The sequence below is a fragment of the Chenopodium quinoa genome, unplaced genomic scaffold (assembly GCF_001683475.1).
Source record: "Chenopodium quinoa cultivar QQ74 unplaced genomic scaffold, ASM168347v1, whole genome shotgun sequence".
Classification (NCBI taxonomy): Eukaryota; Viridiplantae; Streptophyta; class Magnoliopsida; order Caryophyllales; family Amaranthaceae; genus Chenopodium; species Chenopodium quinoa.
The window spans coordinates 3,239,997-3,263,724 of record NW_018742263.1 but is presented as its reverse complement, the minus strand read 5'-3'; the positions used below and the strand labels follow the sequence as shown (position 1 = coordinate 3,263,724).

The window sequence follows — 23,728 nt, the reverse complement described above, 5'->3', positions numbered from 1 at the left end:
TTGAAATTCTGCGATTTTTTTTTTTTTAAAAAAAGCACGTGCGAAAACCCGATGTACAGTAAAAATACTGTACACCGGGTACATGCAAATGGGATTGTTTAATTTATTCATTATTTGAAAAAGTAAACAAATAGCGCCCATCATTTGATTTTTGAAACCCTAATTACTTTTTATTATTTTTTTTTTCCTTTTCAGGGTCTTGTTTCAACACGCTACCAGTTACGCGATTTGACTCAGTTCAACCTTTCAAGGTCCCAAATAATTTCTTGTGATTTTGAGATTCTGGGTATTTTCCGATTCTTAAATCTATTGTTTAATTTCCTCCAAATTACGTGGGTTTTTGATTGCTTTAAGATTGGTTAATGAATTTTGATGGGCTGGAAAGTGCATAAATGTAATACTTGGTGCGATTTAGAAGCAAGTTTTGAGCTGTGAATTTGTTGAGTTTTTGGGAATTGTTAGAAATTCTATAATTTTGTGGTGTTTTTGCATAATTTGTTGTTGATTGGAGGTGAGTGAACGTATGTACATATTAAATTGAGCGTTCAATTTAGCTGTGTCATTGATACACCAATGGGGTGTGTAAGTAGTAAGCCCAAGGCTGTGGAAGATGGTGGTGGGAGTCCTAGGCAGAGAGTACCGAGTAAGAGACTGTCTCGAACGACGTCTTCGAGTAGAGAAGGAGGTCCCCAAATGATGAGCAGAAGTGATAGTAGAACGTCTTTGATTGATAGAAAAGCAAACACTTCGATTCGATTATGTGAGGACCGTTCTGAGAAGAGTAGACTGAAACCTGAAGATGTTTTGGTGCATCAATCAGATATTATCGTAGTTCCTAAAGCTTGGGAAGGTGAGCAGGTTGCTGCTGGTTGGCCTTCTTGGCTTGCTAAGGCGGCTGGCGAAGCTGTCTTAGGTTGGATTCCTCGGCGTGCAGATTCTTTCGAGAGATTGAACAAAGTATGTGCCTTCTTTCCAATTTACTCGCGTTTCTACTTTCTTAATGTCCCCCTTACAACTATTTAAGAACTTTGATGTTCCTAAGTCATTATTGTGTATTTGTATACTTATAAAGTTGTAAGTAGTGGACCAGTGACTCTTCTTCATTTGGTTAGTTTTGTGATATAAATTAAGAAGAGATACCTAAAGGGAATAATTCAGGCTAGTTAGCATGGAGACTTACAAAAGATCTTATTTGGTTTCCATGTCTTTATCTCTAAAACTCTAGATGTTTTAAGCTAAGCCGAGATAAAGCTTTGATTTCGAGTGGTGCCTTGAGCTTTTTTGAACTTAAATTCTCAACATCGACCTACATTAAAATTCAACTTGAGTTTTTAATCTTTTTTGTTATGTTAGCTCATATAACTACATTTTTGCTATTGCTTTTGGATTTCTTAAGAATATTGTAACAATATTTACTATTTATTTTAGGTGAGCTGTTATAATATGTAAAATAAATACTTATAACGTAATTCTAAGCTTTTTAATCCTGTGAATGAGTTTTTCAAGTCAAGCAATTGTGTCTTGTAATATTTTTGAGCCGTTTAGGAGCTAGTTAGGATCATAAATGCCCCTAAGTTTAGACAGATGGCTAATATTTTTTATGTGTATCTGCTTGAAAATTTTGTAATTGGATTGGACCTAAGGTGAAATCGATGGCAAATATCAACTACCTGCCATTGTATTAAATCTTAGCCTTATCAACACATTGCGATCATTGTAAAGGAATTTGAGCATACTGCGACACATATATTAGGTTGCAACTACCACATTCCACCCACATTGCGCAAAAGTGGTTATGTGGCTGTTACTGTGATCGCGACCGCATTTGAAATTTAACACCATGCTACTTGCTTCTTACAATTTTTCTTGTGTCATGATGATAATACGAGTGTGATGACTATTATCTTGTGCTAACTTTTGTTGCAACCATTTCAATTACATTTAGTATCAATATTGGTGAGATAATCATGGACTAAAAATTATCTTCTCACGTTTCTCTCACACCCCACTAAGATTGACCCATGTCACTCTTTTTATTTCTTGTGGTTGCTCATGGGGCGGGGGGGGGGGGGTTTAGGCGGAAATGCTTATTGGTTTTCGTGATGTTTGACATCACGCGGAACAAAACCCTCCCAAAAACCGCATACAAATTAAAGTAACTAAACATGCATATTAATTAATAACCACCCATTAATTGTCAAAGAGAGAGAAAGAGGAAAAGACTGTCATACCCTTGATGCGTGCTTCGCTCTTTCTTAGAGCTCTAACTTGAAAGCGTAGTGCCCCGCAAATGCGCAAGGCTCCAACGTTTCACACCCTCGAGACCCGACTCGAACGGCCCCTACCCTAAAGCTTAGTCGGGGCTAGCCAAGAAAAATACTAGATTATTACAAACTTAAAGGTTTTCTCACGGGGAGATGCTTATTGAGTTCAACTCAAGTGTATAATCCTAGTTCCTAAAGTTGGTATATATAGGCAAGGCTCCTAAAAAGGCAAAAAGTTCAATCATCTTTCCATGTGTGATAAATGATAGAGTGAGAAAAGTAAGTTATTAAATATCAAGATAAATAGTCAAACATTACTTTGCATACATGGGAGGGGTTAGGTGAGGAGACTAAGGACCACAAGGGGAGGACCACTTTCCCCTTGCTCCCCAAGCAACCCGTGAAAACTGGCTCCCCACTTCGGCCAACGAGGGCGTGCCACGGTGGCACCCAGGCACCAAGGCGCGCCATGCTCGATTGGCTGCTAGTGTGCCCGCATGCTTGTGCGGCCCAGCAGGCACGCCTCACATGCTTGTGCGGCCCAGCAGGTACGCCTCGCATGCTTGGGGGCTGCTACTGCTGGGCACGACATGCTTAGCGAGGCCCCCGACCAAGCCCAACAAGCTTGCCGGAATGTCGGGTGCCTAATGCTAGCTAGCTGTGGTAGTGAGCTAGCAGCAGCTGGTTGGCCATGTTGGCCATGCCTTGCACGCAAGGCTCACTCGGCGAGCATGCTCGGCCATGCAACTTGCATTCGAGCCTTGCCTTGCTGCCATGGCTCTAGCTATCCATGCTAGCCATCCTAGCCCTCAATTGGCTAGGCCATTTGAGGCTAGGTTTCGTCCGCGCTATGACGGGCCTGATCTCATTACTAAAATGAGCTGAACTGAATTGAATATTTTATAAGAGAAGGAAATTAGGAGCTGAACTAAGCTGAGCTTAATTGAGCTGAACTGAACTGAATTTCAACGTAAGAGAACAGACCCTTAATGTTTGCTAGATTTCTCGTCTCGTCGATTCATAAAGTCGACTCGACTTATGACGCCTGGTTTCGACGCTCTAAGCTCGAAATCCGACGTCTTTGTTCGTAATACTCTTATGACTCATTTAATCTTTTGGATTAATTTGTGGTTTCGGTTTGGTTACTCGATTGAGTGTGACTCGGGTTTAGCCAAGATTAAACTGAAATACTAATTAAGCGGCCTCCAGCTAGGCATTCATTAATAATTATCTTTCTAATAATTCCAAACCCTCTATCGGAATAATACACTTGTTCGAAGGACACCATTCCTTTCAACGTTATCATAGGAATGGGGCAAACTCAATGGGACATCCATACCTTTATCTCAAGATTAAAACAGTAGGTTCATATAAATTTGAGTAGGAATTTATATTTTTACTACTACAAATGAGTTCTAGTAACTTTAATTTAGGCCCTATTCTTTAAAATTATTTTTATTGATTAAAACTTATTTTTACTGATATTATATTATATTTGTTCTTTAATGTTACTGATTTTTACTTGCTTTATTTAACTAATCTAATTTTAACTAATTTTTGTTGAACTTATATATTTTGAACTTAGCTTAGTTTTATTGAAATTATTTTAGCGAATTTAAATTATTTTTGATGTTTAATATTTCAATATGGGTAAGAGAATAAGTCCAGTGAGATAAAGGTTTTCACGTGGAAAAATTGAAGCCGGATACATTTTCAAATTCGTGCACAAATTTTATCCTCAAGTAATTTTCCTGATCCCAGCAGTACAAACCTTTAGACATGACTCTTTTCACACTTCCTAGAAAAATTTAAATTATTGTGGCTCGAGTTTCTCTATGACTATTACTTGGGGATTTAATTTACTACTTTAGAAGCTAATTAATATCTCATGTGTTAACTATGTAGAGACGCTCGTGACGTGAATTTTTAGGGTTTCTTGAATATTTTGTCCTGCTTGCAAAGCAAAGCTATACAGGACAAAGTCTTTTGCTCATATAGTCTTATTACGGAGAAAACTTAATTGTCTATTAGTCTTTTACTCTTATAGTCTTATTGCGGAGAAAACTTTATTGTCTATTATTAACTACTCTTCTTTTTTCCTTATAATTTTACGTCAATGTTAAAAATTGTGTTTGTTGCTCTGTAATTTGCTACTCTATAATTAAATCTAGAATACTACCTTCATTAATTATACATAAGTAAATTACAGTGGTTGGATTATGCATATTTAGTTAAGGTATATTTGTATCTATTCTTGCAGATTGGGGAGGGAACTTATAGTAGTGTCTACAAGGCACGGGATCTTATTAATGGCAAGATCGTTGCCTTAAAAAGAGTGAGATTTGATAATCTCGATCAGGAGAGTGTAAAGTTCATGTCAAGAGAAATCCTTATACTACGTAGACTTGATCACCCTAATGTAATTAAATTGGAAGGCCTAATTGCATCTGCTACGTCTAGCAGCTTATATCTTATATTTGAGTACATGGAACATGACCTTACAGGAATTGCATCACTTCCAGGCCTGAAGTTTACAGAGCCACAGGTACCAACATTATAACTGTTTGCTTGTGTACTTGTTTTTATACTATATTTGTTGAATGTATTATTCCTCATTTCAAATAGGTTTTCTTTGTTAGGTAAAATGTTTTATGCATCAGCTTCTTTCTGGCCTTGAATATTGTCATAGACATGGTGTATTGCATCGTGACATAAAGGGTTCAAATCTCTTGATTGATGATTGTGGAATCTTGAAAATTGCGGATTTTGGGTTAGCAACTTTCTTTGATCCTTCGAAGAGCCTGCCATTAACAAGTCGAGTGGTAACTTTATGGTATCGACCACCTGAACTTTTGCTTGGAGCAACTCATTATGGGGTTTCAGTAGATTTGTGGAGTGCTGGTTGCATTCTTGGAGAATTATATACTAGAAAACCCATTATGCCTGGAAGGACAGAGGTAATATACATGGTGTGTGTGTGTGTTTTTTTTTTCGTTGGGGGGGGGGGGGGTTGTGGAGTTTGTTATTTTTGTTATCAGTAAAGTTATGTGGTAATGAAGGGACAAAAGACTGGTAGGAAAATGTTTGAAACTGTAGAAACCCACATAAAATTGCAAGGAGTGGCCACTAAAGACTCTCGTTCTTATTCCCCTTTGACCTTTTCAATTCAAAATATGCCTTTCTTTTAATTGGTTTATCTTTACAGATCCACTGCTTGAGAAACTAATCAAACAATAAATTAACCCACCTATTAATTACTGCTTCACTAGTATAGTTTAATGAGTTAGAGCACTGAGCAAAATTCCTATGGTGAATTATAATCTAAAAATGTATACTGAAAAACCCCACTCCATGAATTTAAAAATCACCAACCTTTGAATTTTGATTCTATTCCCATTCTGCATACTTAAGAGATTTGTGATGTAGGTAGTTCTCAGTGAAGGCAAAAGGAGAGCAAATACAATAAAAAGAATGTGTTTGTTTACCAAAACACTTAATAAGGTGTATGTGGAATATGATATGGGATGAGGGGATTGCTGCAGTGCTGCTTGTACTGGGTAAATGCTTAAAAAGTCATTCTAACATGTTCGTCATGGTACAGGGATTTTTTTTAACAAACTCCCAAGGTATTAAAAGAATTATGACTGTTGAACATTTATATTTCTTTTTTTTTTTCCTACTTATGCTGCATCAAAGTTGCATTGTGAATGTTCAATGCCTTAGGAAGAAGATGACAAACAGCTAAAGTATTTATTGTATGAATTTATTGATTTTTGGCTACTGAGTTTATAAGCTGATAAAATAGGCTTGTATGTTGTGTTAGGGACTTCTTATAACTAAAGTTTTTCCTTTCGGTAAAATTATTTTCTAATGGAAGTTTGGATATGTTAATAGGTTGAACAGCTGCACAAGATTTTCAAACTTTGTGGCTCTCCACCCGAGGAATTTTGGGAAAAATCAAAGTTACCCCATTCAACGGCTTTCAAACCTCAAAGACCTTATAGAAGATGTGTTGCTGAAAGATTTCAAGAAATATCTGCTCCTGCATTGTCCCTTGTCGAGACTCTTCTCTCTATAGACCCTGCCTCTCGTGGAACTGCTGCTTTTGCTCTTGATAGTGAGGTGTGTGAATTGATTGATGAAGTAAATTGAATCCTAATAAACTCTGGAAATTAGGATCTGGTATCATGTTATGAAATAATCTCTTTGCAATTACACTTAAAATTGAATCTGAAGTATCTTAGATTGTGATTTGTGAGTGTTCTCAACATTATATTATTAATTTCCTGTTATTTAATTTTGTAATCAAATGTCCTTCTGTTTACCAGACATTACAAAACATCCTTGGAATTATCAATAACATGTAGCTGATACCATCCTCAAAAACACTAGTTGTTGTAGCATGTTGAACTCATTGTTGTGTATTTGAGCGCAATTTTGTCAAAAGATGGTCTTGCTCACTTTGTTTGGTTGACTATTGGTCTTAAAGTACTTCATCCATTTTTTTAGTTGCATCACTTTTGTAATTGGGGACTCCTACGCGATATTTGGATTAGAGGGAGATAGAGAGAAAAATAAAGAGGGCCTATGTGATAGGAGAGAGATAGGGAGAATAATATAACTAAAAGGGAAAGTGATGCATGTAAATTGAAGCTTCTATTTTTAGAAAGTGATCATCTAATAAAAAACGAAGGATGTATTGACTCTTTATCCTTTTGATCGAGTATGTTAACTTTGCACTGAGCTAAACAAAGAGGAGATTGCTTGCAGGGTTCCCCCCTTCCCCCTTCTCTATCCTCCCGTTGTTTCCCCTGTTATGGGTGATAAAGAGTAAGGGATGGTTGGTGAGGTTATTGATTATGCTGTTTGAGTGTTCGATTTATATGGTCTTTCTCTATTATTTCCTGGCAGAAGATATTGTGATTCTCAAATTTGTTTGACTGTTAGCAAGGCGAATGGGACTCTAGATAAGCCTGTAAAGATTAGTGAAAGGCTGTTGAGGTTAAGGGAGAAGCAAGAACGGATGCATAATATTCTACAAAATCGAATGCGGACGATACTTCTAAGGTGTCAACTCATAAATAGATTCTTCAGATTTTTTTTCTAAAGGCTGATGTGGCTCTAGAAAAAGATCTGGGATTTTGATTTTTATGAAGATGAGTCTTTGTGAGAAGCAGATTGTTATTTGGAAAAAGGTCTGTTGTTAGAAAAACATAGGAGTAGAGACTCCCATGTCTTGGACTTGCCAATGGTGGATTGACAGTGTCAAATTGTTTCATGATGATGTGCCTTGCACTGAATACCAGTCAAGCGATATGAATCCTTAAAACCCCTTGTATGCTAGTCCTAGTGAGGAGATTCCTAAGATCTTTCATATCTCTTCTTATATAATTATTGATTATTCTGTCACATCACACCACAACATTTGCTACCGTCTCCTCATAATTAAGGCTTTGTTTCTGTGGCTTGCAATTGTCAAATTCCTCAATGTTGCAAAAATAGGACAGATTTTGTTGTCTTAAACTAAACGGTAGCCGATATAACAGTACAGGTCCGTTTGCATTATATTAGTGTCGAAATGAGCTAGGTGCAGCTCCCAAATTGTTTTAGACCATTTAAAGTGCATTTTCTCTCAAACTAATTTTCATCCAAGACTTTTGACTGTTGGAACACCTTGTCAAACTTGTAATACTATTATTTCATTTCTCTTGAGCTAAAAATTCTTTCTTTTTGATCGAGAACTACTGCCTGTTTTACGCTTTTATTTCATCTTGCTTTGTACTCATATGCCTTGCTCTACCATGTGAATGTACTTGATTTTGTTTGTCTATCTTGCTTTGGATCTTCAATGAGCACATATCAAAATAGGTAGTTGCTTTTCAGTTGGTTAATTGTGTCGTACCTGCTATTATTTCTTGATGTCATTTGATGTTTTAATTTGCAGTTTTTTACGTCAAAGCCCCATGCTTGCGATCCTTCAACCTTGCCTAAATATCCCCCTAGCAAAGAGATAGATGCAAGAAGACGTGAGGAAGAAATCCGAAGGTACTTTCCATTTTCTGGAGCTTATTGTTATTATATTACTGTCCTCTGTCTGTAATCATATTTCGTAATGATCTATATTTGATGAATCACCTGCTCTTTACCATAAAGAAAATTTGATGAATGGAGGGGAGATAAAATACGGATTTAGATAGTCTTGTGTTGATGATATCAAGAGTCAACTGATAGGAAAAATGGTCAGCAATTGGGGTAATAAGCTGATTTGTATTCTGTTATGGGCAGTTACGAGTTTATGACAAACCTCAGCCTTTGAGAACGTTTGGAAAAAGGATTTCGATGCGTGATGGTATCAGTTCTAGAAACCAGAAGTTAATGCATGGTTCCAGAAATCCAGAGTATTTACCCCTTACAACAAGTAGGTTGTTCTCTAAAAAATTGGTGTCAACCTTTTCTTGAGGGGAAGGAGCTTTGGTCTACCATTATTTTATGCAATAAAAAAGTGAAGTATACAAGCTATTACAGACCATTATTTTTTAACAAGCTGCTTAAGTAAGCTTTTACAAACAAATGTTTATTAATATTTTTATCATTTTTTTTGGGGGCGGGGGTGGACGCTGGCTAGGGGTCTTCGAGTCTGCACTAAGATAATGATGCCAAGTTGACTGTGGAGCAATAATCAAATTTGATTAAAAATTATTAAAAATTGCTTACAGCCCAAAGTATTAGATATATGTCCTTATCTGGCGTTAAAGAACATACATCAAGTGAAATTTTAAAATCTAAATTCAACTCAAGAAGAGAAAAAAGAAAACATAATTTTGGAAGGAACAAATCACTTTTTACTAACTCAAATACCAAGTCAAATTTGTTATGGATTATTCCCTTGTCTTTATAGAACTACATACCTAAAGAAAGGTTAGAAATAGTAAACTAAAATCTGAAATTTTTTATAAATATCAAACATATATATATATATATAAACTGATATGTTCCTTGTTAGACTCCTTAATCTACCCAAAGTAAGAAGAAAATAGTCAACTCATTTGTTAACTTTTCAAAAGTTTTGATGAGAAACAGTCTTAGGTTAGGCAACAGAATACGTTACCGTGTTGACTTTAAATTCATAATGCCATAACTTCATCCTTATAATATTAAAGTTATTGATTACTCGCTGGAAAAGTGATTTCCGGATATATAAAGTGATTTCCCTGTGCATTCATACTATTTACAAGCAATGCACAGCCACCTGTGTTTTACAAGCTGTTCCTTTGGAAGAGTAACTTTCTTTCAAGAATATCTGAATTGGTTTTATTGTGTCAGTTACTTGTAATTGCTCCCAAATCATTATGATAGAATTAAATTTATCCTATTTAGGATTTTTTTGGGCGGTTGGGCATGGCCAGTTGCTAATTTAGTATTCTGATATTGGCTGATCCACAATGCCCAAATCTCAAATTTACTTACAATTTCAGTTATTAGACTAAGATTGAGTACTTGTAATATAGGTATTGTCATGGTTGATTACTTGTAATTTTGTATTCTTTCTAAGGAAGCAATAATATTAATCCCTTAATCTGAATTTCAAATTTGAATTTTGCATGAAGAAGTTTTGACTATTGGATAGAAAGAATAAAAAAAGTAAGAGAAATTGTGGAGATAAAGAAAGAATATATTGTTGGGAAGCAGAGAAAAAGAAAAAGTTCAAAATTTTAAAGCTTGCTTGAAACACAAAATTGAAGTTTATTTTGCACATCCTAAAATATGCAAAGTGAAAAGTGAGTAAGATGATTATAAGACATAGCCGTTCTTTTTTGGTTTGTTTTGTTTCAAACTTCTTGTCACTCTATAATATATTAATATCAATGAAACCTTAAATGTCAATGTAAGATTAGCCATTTAAAACCATCAACATTTATGTCATTTTACATTATTATTTTTAGGGAAAAACTCAATGGTAGTCCTCTACTTTTGCTATAATTTTTTTTTTCATTGGTATTAATTTTTTATTTTATTTATTGATTATCAATGGTAGCTTTAAACATTTATAATTTATCAAATTTGGCTTTAATGATGTATTTTTAGTTAGAAACTAGTTTTTAGCCCGAAGGTCATTATAATATGAGGTTAGAATTGCTGTCAAGTATTTGTATTTCTAATGCGTTGGATATTAATATGTTGTCAATAATGTTATGAGATTAAACATAGTGGTCAGATTTTACAACAAGAACAAGAACAATAACAAAACCAAGTGATACCACGAACCAAACTTTTGAGAATTATGGATAAATAAAAAATAATACAAGACATAACATGTATATGTAATGGAAAAAAAAGACTGATTATTAGTGCATTGAGATTAATTATTGCTTGAGATTTTGTTGTTGTTTAATTATTGAATTTAAGTCCCTTACATATAAAATTCAAGATAGTAGTTATGGTGAATGAATGGATATAAAATAATATAGCTTAGATGGTAAGTTAGATATATTATTAGTGAAAGGTTTTAAGTTCAAATCTAAATAAACTTTTTTTTAGAATGATAAAGTTATTGTAGATTGAAGATTAATATAAGACTTGCACTCGCCATGTCATTGCTCATGTGGCACCAAATAATGTTGGAGGATGGATGACACATAATAATAACTTATTGTTCTTTGGAGTTTTAATATGGTTATAGATTCTATTAAATCTTACTTTTTAAAAATGAAGGCAAACTCAGTAAATAATTTATTAATATGAAAGCCCTTGTCAACCCCACTCAATTCTCCTTTTTCCCCCCTCAATTCCTTATCAAACCACCACCTCTATTATAAGACCTAACCTCCACTACTGCATAAGCTTCCACCGCTGCCACTGCTACCCCCTTGTCTGGTTTGTATATTTCATAGGAGTGAAGACCATTCTGTAATCCTAGCTATATGATTTATGATGATTATAAGGTTGTGTTGTTGGGATTTGTGATTAAAAATATAATGTGGATGATGGTAATGTATTGAGGTGTACTGCAAATCAAAGAGCAAAGAAAAAATGGAGTACGGTTAAATCAATGCTTTGAAAATCCAAAAAAGAAATCTGAAAATTTCCTTGAAAAATCCCCAATATTAATATCAAAAACTTCTTTGAATGAAAAAATCAGAGGATTGGCGTAGAATGAATTGAGAAAGATTAATTGGTTTTGTGTTATATTTTGAATTATATTAGATTTTTAAAAGAAGAGAGAGAGACACGAGATGGAGGTGAAGGCAGAGGAGAGAGAAAATAATGGTGATAGTGGGAAGTTGATGTAGGGTAGTAGACAATGGAGATAGTTCACCATGGTTAATTAAAGTTAGTTTTAACATATAGCTAACCATTCATGAAAGTAAAAAAGTACGGGGCTTAGAGTTTCTGGTGTTTTTTTTTTAGCCTTTGAGTAGATTAATCAATATATCTAAATTTATTATAGTATTTGCTCGTGACATATTATGTCATTATACTTGTTTAAATGCTGTTAAGTGCCAACTTTTAATTCCCAAGCACCTCTCATACAAAACTGGTAACTTTTACTGCTGGTTAATACAACTTAATTTGGTATTCAAGTTCTGATTATTTTCATGAAGTTCATTAGAATTTAGAACCAATCATTTTGGTTATATACTGAGTGATTTGGCGCAAGTGTTTGAATGAGTTAAAAGGCAGGTTTGATCTAGGTTGCACTGATACGGATACGGGTACAAAAAACGGGAACAAATACGGCAAAATCAAAATTTCCAAAAACGGGTACGGCTAGGATACGGCAAATAAAAATTCAGCAAAATGTAAATCCTTAAAAAGTTTTTTTTTTTTTTTTTTTGTTTGTAAATCCATAAACTCATAACAACAATTCATAACTCATGAAATTCATAATTAAAGTACCATAATCATAATCATAATCACATTGCCATTTAAAATGAAATATGGGGGTTTAAAAAAAAACAAAATATGGGAAAGAAAAAGCACCGTGTGATTTCTACTTACCGCCATCTATATTCTACAGTAACTTTAAGTTAAAAAAAAAATCAAGTAATCACATGCTTTGTAGAAAACATCACTCCATTATTCACATAAATAAAAAAAATAGTTCGAAGAAAGAGAAAAAAGGAAACCAGAAGCAGAAATGTTGAATCAGGCCGGTTGCTGGTGTCGGAGGGGTCGCAGGTAGTCTTCGGTCGCAGCAGACGGTTGAATCAGGCCGCACAATCAACGTTCGCAATTTTAGGGTTTTGATAATTGGGGGAAATCGACATTTTGGTGAGTAATTTTGGGCTTTTTTTTAAAACATGGGATGGGCTTTAATGGAAACGTCAGAAAATGGGCTTCCCCATCCCTGATACGTTTCCAAGCAAGAGGTTAAACGTCCCCAAAATTGCTTCCCGTACCACTTTCGACGGGGACAGCTTAGGGACGTTTTCATGGCGTATCCGCACCGTACTCGTCCCCGAAACGTATCGGGTACGGGAGACGGCAACAAGATGGCGTATCTGGTTTGATCATGATCTAGTTTGGTGTATCTGTGGATAGATTGAGTTATGCTTTGGGAAATTCTTTCAAATTATGTTTTCTTTGCCAATTTAGGGTTTTTGTGTAGTTCACAACTAATAAATCAGCCTTCTCGTGTAAATCATTGTGCTGTTATTTTTGGCATGCAAGTTATATTCCATTTGCTTCCAAAAGATTTATAGTCCTCGTTAGTTGTGCTTTCTTTTGGTCTCACTAATGCAACTATCTCTTATGTTTAATTTTGTTACATGCATAATATTTACATGTTTAATTGTGTTCTAAAGATTTGACAATTTATAGCTAAGATCTTTATTCTTTATGATTAATTTCACATGTATAGCTTGCAATCCTCAGTGTCTCCAACCCCCCCCCCCCCCCCCCCCCCCCCCCCCCCCTCTCCCTCCTCTCTTTTCATCAGGTATGATTTCCCTAACTTTGGTCTGTTATGTTTTTTTGGTTGATTTTGTAGACGTCATGCTTCAGGAGGCAGGCATGATAGGGTTGACCAAGGAAAACTAAACTTACAAGAATCTATTGCTACTGTATCTGCCAAAGTTAATGCGGACTTTGTTTCATCATTGCAGGTAGTGTAAACTATACATGTTCTTTTAGTATGAAGTATGAGGCTATATTACATACATAATTTGTTAGCTGAGTTATCTCTTGCTGCTCAATTTAAGCTGAACTAACTTGCGTACGGAGTGTTGGAATGAATCCCAGTAATCACATTAGAGGATGCAGTCCCAAGGATTTACAATGATTAAAAAAATAATCAGACTTCGAAAATAGAAATAACAGAACTTTAATGTGGCTCAGCCTTTTCACTTGATTACCATTTACCAATAATAATAGACTAAAGAGTTATTACAACAACAATGCCAACAAAAATAAAGCCTGAATCCCAAAAAGATGAGGTTTACATGAACTAAGATATTATCTATTGTGGTCCTCCAAGAATATTTTTCCTTCATTCACTACTATCAACTGTCTAGTGCTATATTGATGTTGGAGCAAGTATACGACTTTTATTAATTATTATATGTATATACATAGTTATCAGAATCGGGATTCTACCTTGAATCGGTGATTGGGGTAGAATTAAATCAGTAAAATCAAATTGTAGAACCGTACAATTCTACAAAATTGTAAAATTGGGCTTCAAAAGTAACAAGTGACTATATACATAATTTTTAAGCAATGAGAATGATATCAATGTAAATTGTTGATAACATAGTATTGACAATAAAAAAAAAAAGTTTTGGAAGTAATTTTGCACGCGCATAACTCAAACAAATACACAATACACTATAAACTATAAAGTCAGATTATTGGTACACATTCTTAAGCATGAGCGTACGAGACAATTGTTGTTAAATAATGAAAAGATAAAAAAAAAGTTGTTGACTCGCAAAATTATTTCCCTTAATAAAAAATCCAATAATAATAGAAAATTAAGTGTCAAGTTAACTCATTTAATGGGATTGCTAAAGAATGACAATTTCAACAAACTCATGTTATAAAAGTGTTTTTTATATGCCCTGAGTGCATTAGACTCATGAATATATTCTTATGCCTACAAAATTTAAGTGGTTGGATAAGATCTTAAAAGTTATTTAAATTGATGTTTCATAAGCTTTATTATGATTTAGATTGAATGATATATTAGTCATTGACTAAATTTAGACTCAACTATGATACTCTTACACTCTTTAGGCTATAACATAAAATATATAAATTATATGGTACATGACCAATTTTGTTAGAAAGTAGACTTTGAGATCTTTCTAATGATATATTATAAGCCCAATTATAACTTCGCAATTAGAAGATATGGGTTTTGGAAAATCAGACTTTTTGCAAGAGTGGAATCGTTAGAATCGGTACCGATTTCAACAATTCTAACCGATTCTATGAGCGATTCTACGGCCGACGATTGGCCGACGATTTGCACAGTTTAGGTGGATGTATGATTCTACTACCGAATCGCGGTTTAAATAACATCGTATGCATATATATATATGTATGTATGTATATATATACATACATATATATATGTATATATATATATGTATGTATGTGTATATATATATATATATAACGAGTGTTTTTTTTTTTTTTACACACACACATATATATATATATATATATATATATATATATATATATGCATACGATGTTATTTAAACCGCGATTCGGTAGTAGAATCATACATCCACCTAAACTGTGCAAATCGTCGGCCGTAGAATCGCTCATAGAATCGGTTAGAATTGTTGAAATCGGTACCGATTCTAACGATTCCACTCTTGCAAAAAGTCTGATTTTCCAAAACCCATATCTTCAAATTGCGAAGTTATAATTGGGCTTATAATATATCATTGGAAAGATATCAAAGTCTACTTTCTAACAAAATTGGTCATGTACCATATAATTTATATATTTTATGTTATAGCCTAAAGAGTGTAAGGGTATCATAGTTGAGTCTAAATTTAGTCAATGACTAATATATCATTCAATCTAAATCATAATAAAGCTTATGAAACATCAATTTAAATAACTTTTAAGATCTTATCCAACCACTTAAATTTTGTAGGCATAAGAATGTATTCATGAGTCTAATGCACTCAGGGCATATAAAAAACACTTTTATAACATGAGTTTGTTGAAGTTGTCATTCTTTGTTAAATATATAGTTTGATCATCATTATATTTATTTGATTTATTTCATTAGGGATCTAAATTTATGTTAGGAAATTATCAATGGTGCTCTTAAGTTTTTTATTTTTCTCAATGGTAAACATCAAATAATCAAATTAATTTTGTTTATCGACAATATGTGTAATTAATTCAGTGGTGACATTAATGAGATTAATCTAATATTATAAGCTTAACTATAGTTAATCAAAGGCAAAATGACTAACATATCCTTGAAAATCAGATTTTTCTTTGTTATTTTAACAATTAAAGTATTTTTTAAAAAAACCATCAACCACACTTTCCCCCGCCACCACATCCAGCCAATCACCCTCCCAACCTCGATCCCCCTTCCTCCAACGTTGGCCGCACTCAGAGCACGAACCACGAAACTCTATACCCTTAGGGCACAACCCTAACCCTCGAAAAACCCCAACCATCCCCAACTAACCCTAACCCAGTAACCCCAACCTCGTCGATTTCGACCTAGGGTTTGTGAAGTTAGCTCTAGAGTCATGTTACCGATGGCAAAACCTCCAACGAACATCTAAAAGCAAATCAAAACCACGCTCTCCAACGATCTAAAATCGATTTCTGGCCGTCGTAGTCAAAATACGCCTACGGAAATTGACTCGATTCGTTGAACCGGAAATGTTTTAGCTCAGTTCGATCTTCATCGAAACCTAGCAATGTTGTTAATGGTGAAAATGATGATGATGATGGTGGGTGTTATGTTAATGGTAAAAATGATGATGATGGTGGTGGGTGTCGCGAAAGAGAGAAAGAGGAAATGACCGGTGGGGTTGCGCTAGCGTTGGGGTCGTGGGTACTGGGTAAGCCGAGGCTAGCTGGGTTGGGGAGGGGGAAGAAGTTGGTTGATTTTTTATTTTAATGTTTTTAAAATAGGGGTATTTTAGGCATTTCACTATTCACTCCATTTTAAAACGTTAACCATGGTTAATATTTTCTAATAATGCTTTACTAATGTTATCACCGAATTAGTTTTTAAAAATTATAGATTACCGAAGTTAATTTGATATTTTATTGTTTACCATTGAGGAGGAAAAAAAAAAAAACCCTGACGAGTACCATTAAAAATTTCTTTTATCTTATTATTTTTAAGATTGATTTTAGCTGAATAGAGCTTTAATGCTTAAATCTAAGTGAGAGGATTATCGTAGAGTTCGAACATGTTATTAACCTGGAATTCAACGTAGTTGCCATTACAGTCACCCTTAGAACCCTTAGAAGTTGTTGTCTTCTAATTTATATCCTAAGGTCGTCAAGATCGGCATCATATATGCTCATGTAAATTCATTTTCATTACTAGGTTTTCATTGTTGGTGCATCTATTGCTCGCTATTGCACATCCCAAACAAAACTTGCAGAATCACTCTTATTATATCCTCAAATGTTCAACTTTTATTCATAAGGAATTTGATGCATTTGAACTAAGATTAAAAATCTTCTCTCAATTTTCAAAATGAAAGGGTTATAAATCTAATTTGGAGCTTCACATATCTGAATTATATAATTGAGGTTTAATTACTTATTTAAATTCTAGTATTTTTCTTCAAAACCTAGACTAAACATAAACAACCAATCATTAACTGGGTTTAGACTTGATAAGGAATTTTTGATAGAGTTATAACATTCGAGTTATATATTACTGTAATATTGAAGGAAAAGCAATAAAGATGAATTCTTTAGGGAAGTAGGAAGCTATTTTATTGATTAATAAAGGGAAAATCTTTCACACACTAGGAGGCTTGAGGCCATCACTCTCTCACTAGTACCTTGAGGGCACAAATCTCTACACTCAAGTGTTTACAAATTACCAGCTACCTAGCACACTCCTACCCCCCTTTTATATGTACACAATCAGCCAAAAGAGTAAGATCACAAAAGCTGCAGCTGTCGCCTGGGGCTGCTGCCAGCCTTCATTCACAGCAGTCCTTGGCTGCTCTGATTTGGTGGCTGCTCCTTCCCTGATTCCTTGCTGCTGTCTTTTCTTCTTCCTTCACTCATACGTGATCTAACCTTTGTTCTTGTTGTTCAAGGCATTCGTTACATTTCCTTCCCCTACGAGAGTCACCTTGTCCTCAAGGTGAAAGGATGGAAACCTCTCTTGAATTGTAGCAGCTTCTTCCTTGGTGGCTTCAATTACGGGCAGCCCATTGCCACTGAATTAGGACCTCCAGAATTTCAGGGTTGCTCTTGGAAGTCTTGATATCCAACACGCTTTCAGGTTCAACTCTGAGTTCCAACTCCACGGTCAATTGGGTAGGAATCATGGGGTTAGCCACTTGATCCCCTAGTGCCCTTTTGAGTTGGGACACATGGACAACCAGGTGGATACGGCACGTTCCTGGCGGTTCCAACTTATTGACCGATGCGCTGCACCACCTTGAAGGGCCCATGGAAACGCGGAGCCAACTTTTCATTCGGTCTTTTTGCAAGAGATTTCTTCCTATAAGACTGGAGTTTCAAATAAACCCAGTCCCATGAAATTCCTCCTCTCTTCTTATTAGCGTTAAATTTCATCCGTTGGGCTCGAACCAAGTTCACGTTGTTTGGTAAGTTGGGTCCTGTCTTTTAGCATGCGGGAGAAGTGTGTTCCTAACTTGCTATTGTGAATTCCCTCCTGAATGTGAGACCTTATTGCTGAATGGCATTTTATCTGGAGAATTATTGACCTATACAGGTCTCTGGAACAACCTTTTAACCTTCACATTTTGAGTATTTTGATTCAAATTTTGCTGCCTCCGGTTTTGCAAGTCCCATATTAATTTGCAAATGATGTTGTGTATATATTTATGGATAGGCAATTTTGTCTATACTCTTTTGTATATCATTTTGTTCTTGTATTTCTCCTTCTTTAGAAAGTTCCTCCAATTTGTTGCTTGACTTGCTCATATGCCCTCTTGCTCATTATACCATGATTAAATTGCAGAAAAAGAAGAGTCAATCCCAATTAAAGCCTGAAAATGAGTTATGGCCTGTTCAAGTGGATTTTTCTTCTGGTTCTATGGGTAATTCAGAAGCTGTCAAAGAAGTGAGTAAAGAAATCTTTGACCGCCTTCATCAGAGAGGTGTTTATTCAGGTCCATTAGCTCGTGTGGATCGATGGTCAAATGGTGAGAAGAAATTGAATAATCCTCCATCATTTTCAAGGCTGCCAAATGTAACTTCATCTACTTTGGTGCCGAGTAGGACTTCAGTTATTGATGATAATCGCCGAAGATTTGGCCTTTTGAAAAATAAAAATCAAAAGGCAACTGATGCAGCAGAAAGATTTTCAGGGCCTATTAATGGGTTGGATGGAGTAAGAAATGATGATTGGTTGCATTACTCTGGAAGTATGATGGGTTCCCATCAGCTTGAGGAAAATACACATCCAAGGAGACCGGCTTTGGTAAGTTTAATCCTTTGTGTGCGTTACATTAGTCAATTATCGAGTTTGAGTGTAAACTGCATCATTTGATTAGAGTCATCATATTGAAACTTCCTTTCCTTCAACATATATAACAACATTTATATGCTCTGCTGGCTGTCTTCTACTTGGAAACTCAAAATTTTTCTGGAAAGTACACTAGAAATGTTTAACTGTCAATTCATGCATTATTTCTTCTGTTTCCGTCTATCCAGCAAAGTCTTGCACCTGACAGTGACAGAATTCACTTATCTGGCCCACTACTCTATCCTTCAAAAGATCTGGATCAGATGCTTAAAGAGCATGATCGTCGATTTCAAGAGGCAGCTCGTCGTGCTCGTCATGGTAAATTAAAGCACAACAAAGTGCTGGCTAGGTGATCCGAATAGATGCTTTAAGAGCATGATTAGTCATTAGTGATTTCAAGAGGCAGCTCGCCATGATAAGTTTAAGCACAACAAATTGCTGACTAGATAATCTGAGTAATTCATAGTGATACAGGTCAAGTTTCATTCAACCTTCCATGTAAATACACATATCATCAACTTGTTGGGTGGTGATGAAGAAGTTATATATCAAGCAATATATATGTATATGCAAATTGGGTATTTTTATTGTTATTGTTGTTGTAGATATTGTTAAAATATAAATATAAACGATTCAAATAAGCATTTCACATGACTATTTTTTATTATATCTATAAATTACAAAAGCGAGTAAAAGTGTACTATGTGAATAGTATAAAAGTCAAGGTGTCAACTAAAAAAAAGGAGCAAGTGTATTATATTTTATTTTGTATACTTCCTTTGTTCCATTATAATTGCACCACTTGCTTTTTAGTGAAATTTCATAAATATTGCACTATTTCCATTTCAAGAAACAAAATATGTGTGTTCAAACTGTAATTATCTTACTTTTAACACTTGATTCTTTACTTTATGTTTACATCACATGACTATTTTTGTGCTTTCCCAAAGAAATGTGTGCGCCCTTCAACAGCAGTCAAAAGCTAACTCGACCTGAAATACCAACCCGAACCCGATTATTAACAGACTTGCCTGAACCTGAAAAAATAGTGACTCGAACCCGAGCAGATCCGACTTGAAACCAGCTCTAGATCCGAGTTAACTCGAGTATTACAGACCTGAACCCGAAAATAAATTGACTTGAAGATGACCCGACACGAATATAACTCGAAAATTATTGACATGAATTGAATCTGACCTGAACCAAAATTGACCCAAACCTGTTTTAACTCGTCTTTAACCCGACTTGAATTTAACCCGGTTTGTTATTTAACTGATTCGAATTCAACCCGACCTGAATTTTACCCGACCTATGACTAACTCGACTTGAATTTAACCGAATCTGTTACTAACTTGACTCAAAATCAAAACGACTTGTTTTTTACCCGAACTAAATTCAACCCGAATTGTTTCGACCCATTTTAGAACTCAACCTAACCTGTTATTGGCCTGACCCGATTTCAAATAATCTTATTCAATTTAGAACACCTTATTAATATTGATAAAAGTAAAGTTATATAGTTATGTTGTCACTTATTATATCTTATGTATATCTTATCTAAACTTATCTGAAATTATTTCTCTTACAATAAATGAAGAAATTGAATCATTCCATGAACTGTTAACAAATTGACCTAAAAAATGTACCTAAACCCGATATGACCTTACCTGAAATCAACCCGAAACCCATATTAACCCAATATTTGAGACTTGAACTCGAACATGACCCGACTTGGAAATGACTTGAACTGATTGTAACCCGCAAATTATTGACTTGAATCAAACTAGACTTGAACTCGAGAATGACTCGGCCTGATTATTTTGCAAATTATTGAGTTGAATCGAACTCGATTCAAACCAAATAATGATCCGACTTGATTATAACCCGCAAATTATTGACTTGAATCGAACCCAGAATGACCCTAGCCTGTCTAGCTTATTATTATCCGACCCGAATGTAACTGACCTATTATTAACCCAACCTTAACCCGACCCAAACCCGATAAAATGTATGACCAGACATGACTCAATTCAAGCATGACCTAACCCGAACCTGATCCGCATAGGTTACGACATTAACCCGAATTGATCAGACCATAGTTGACCCGACTCACACTTACCCGACCCAAACCCGACTTGTTTACCCAAATTGATTGCTCTATGCCCAATATTTATGGTGCAATAATAAAAAAAACAAAAGAAGTATTAAAAGGTGTTTCTTTCAAAGAAAAGGTGTCACGTGACAAGTTCAAAGTATATACACAATGCCACGTCACTATCCAAAGTATATGTGCCACGTAAGCTTGCCACTTCACTTAACAAAATAAATTATGATTTGAGCTAGATTCGAACCTATATCCTCCAACACATAAAGGTTATACATTTATCTTCTCAACCAACATTAATTAATATTTTAAATTTCACATAATTAACATTTTATATTCTTTTCATTTATTAAGTAAATTAGAGGTTATAAAATTCATTTATTTTCATAACATTATAAAATAAATACATATGAGGTAAAACAACAGAAACACAAGAGACAAAGTCCGAACCACACACTGACTATATAAATAGTCAAACACAATTATAAATTAAAGAAGTACAAACTGGTAATCTGAGGCATCATTCTGGCCACACACTAGTTCACTTAATAAAGAAAGATAATGTAGGAAATATTTTAAACATCCCACACTTGAGCCCTACTGTGATCATACACTTAAGTATGGTGGCGTCTAAAGGGAAGGAAACTAGAGCAAAAAAGTCGCCAACAAGTTTTAAGAACTTGTAAACCGTTCACAAGGTGAAGGTTACACCCCTTCAAGATCCATGAGATCGCTAACTCCATAGCGGTCTGAACTATGCCCTAAAAATAAGCCTATACTTTATTCTTCTCATATTCATGTGCGCTTTCTGACTAACATACAATCAATATATTAATCATAAACCTGTTTAATCTACGTTAGTTGAATATTAATGCACAAACAAAACTAATATTGGCGATCACTTGAATCGTAATCATATTAGCCTAAACAAGATTATTAATTATCTTATTAAGTGTGATTACAAATACAAATTCCCTTTAAACCTACAAGAGAGGGCGTGATCAAGCGATACCAATAATATATCAAGCAACATGATAATATTAATCATAATAATCTCAATCTCATCAAAGCATAATAATAATAATAGCAAGATCCTAGGCATGAAACTAACATGACCTAGCATGTCACTAAACATTAAAGATCAAATCTTTAGCCCTAACATGATACTAAAATGATAGAAGAAATAGGAAGCAACCTAAACATGGTACTAGAAAGCAATAAAAGTATCATAACATGATACTAGGAATTAAAATAATATAAACACGCTTTCTAAAGAAATATAGCAATTAAAGCAACTAACTTTGTTGCCTCTTATCTCTTTCTAATAACAAAATAAACACGTTAGTAATTTCAAGGAAAATATTAAATTAAACAATTAATTTAAATAATTGAAATAGAGATTTGGGACCAAACCCTCAAAAATTATCAACCTTTCACGTCTAGGGCGAAGGCAACTTTGAGCTTGGCTAGGTGTGTCTAGAACTCGTGAACGCGGTATTTTATTTGAAAAAGGGAAGTGTAGACACCCAAATGTGTCTCCCCAAAACCAAACCCAGTGATGGATACCTTTCATGTCATTTGATTATCGAACAAAGAGAAAGTGTGAAAAGTCTAGTGATGAGGATGTTTTTATTAAAATAACTCTTCTTTCTGTTTTTGAAAATATTTCTTTTCTTATCCTATTTTTGAAAAACGTGAATTCCAGTTTAGTTTGGTCCATGATATGGGTCCAATAATGGAGAATTTGGATGGGCTTGAAAATACCTTTCCAATGATAGATTATAAGCCCAATTCCGATGAATAATGAGGAAGTTATGGCCAAAATACTAAACTGGGCCCAAATCGGTTTTTACCTACGACCCAATGATCATATGGAGGGTCCAAAGGTCTAATCCTATTAATAACTAATTAGGATTAATTAAAAGTTTCTATAAGTTTCTAAAAGACCTTAATTATCCTTTTTGAAAAAATAAGATTAAAGAATTTGAGTTAAATAAAAACTTTCCTTTTTTTAAAATCCTAATTCTATTCGAATTTAAAGATGTTCAAAGACGGTCAGATTTTATTTTCGTGCCTCATAATCTTTATCCAAATCTTATATGGTTTGATAAATCTTGAAATTATCTTTCCAATGATATATTATAATACTAATTCTGAGCTATAACGAAAAAGACATGAATGAAATATGAAACTCTATCCAAAACTGACACCCTTCCACTATTTCCGCCATATATTTTTATCTACAAAAGATTTAAACCTGATTCTAATTGGGTTGGAAAGTAGACTTTAAGATCTTTCCAAATACATATTATATTCCTTATTTGGACCTCTAGATCAAAAGATATGATAAAAACAAAATCCGCAAAAACTGCTGTCCATCGAGTTTTATTTCGATTCGAATTCAGATTCTTTTCTTATTCTTCGACCCTCTTTTTTCTCTATAAATAGAGGTCTTATCTCCCCTTTTTCAAATCACCAATTCTCATCAATAATTTCTTAATTCTCTCTCTCTCTTTCTAAGCCAACCCTTTTACAAACAAAATTCCTCATACATTAGCACTAAACACACCTAGTCAAGTTCGAAGTTGCCTTCGCCCTAGACGCGAAAGGTTTTAATTTCTGAGGGTTTGGTCCCAAATCTCTCTTTCAATTATTTAATTTAATTGTTTGATTTTATTATTTTCCTTG

General features: G+C 34.6%; 1 protein-coding gene across 1 annotated transcript; it reads left to right on the top strand.

The window, feature by feature from the left end:
* The first annotated feature begins 90 nt into the window (after positions 1-90).
* LOC110683787 (probable serine/threonine-protein kinase At1g54610) lies at positions 91-19,590 on the top strand. Its single transcript, XM_021860203.1, has 8 exons — positions 91-957; positions 4,525-4,809; positions 4,904-5,221; positions 6,159-6,386; positions 8,209-8,309; positions 13,255-13,369; positions 18,430-18,891; positions 19,125-19,590. The coding sequence occupies exons 1-8, from the start codon at positions 574-576 to the stop codon at positions 19,287-19,289; spliced, it is 2,058 nt and encodes a 685-aa protein (XP_021715895.1). The 5' UTR covers positions 91-573; the 3' UTR covers positions 19,290-19,590.
* Positions 19,591-23,728: the final 4,138 nt, after the last annotated feature.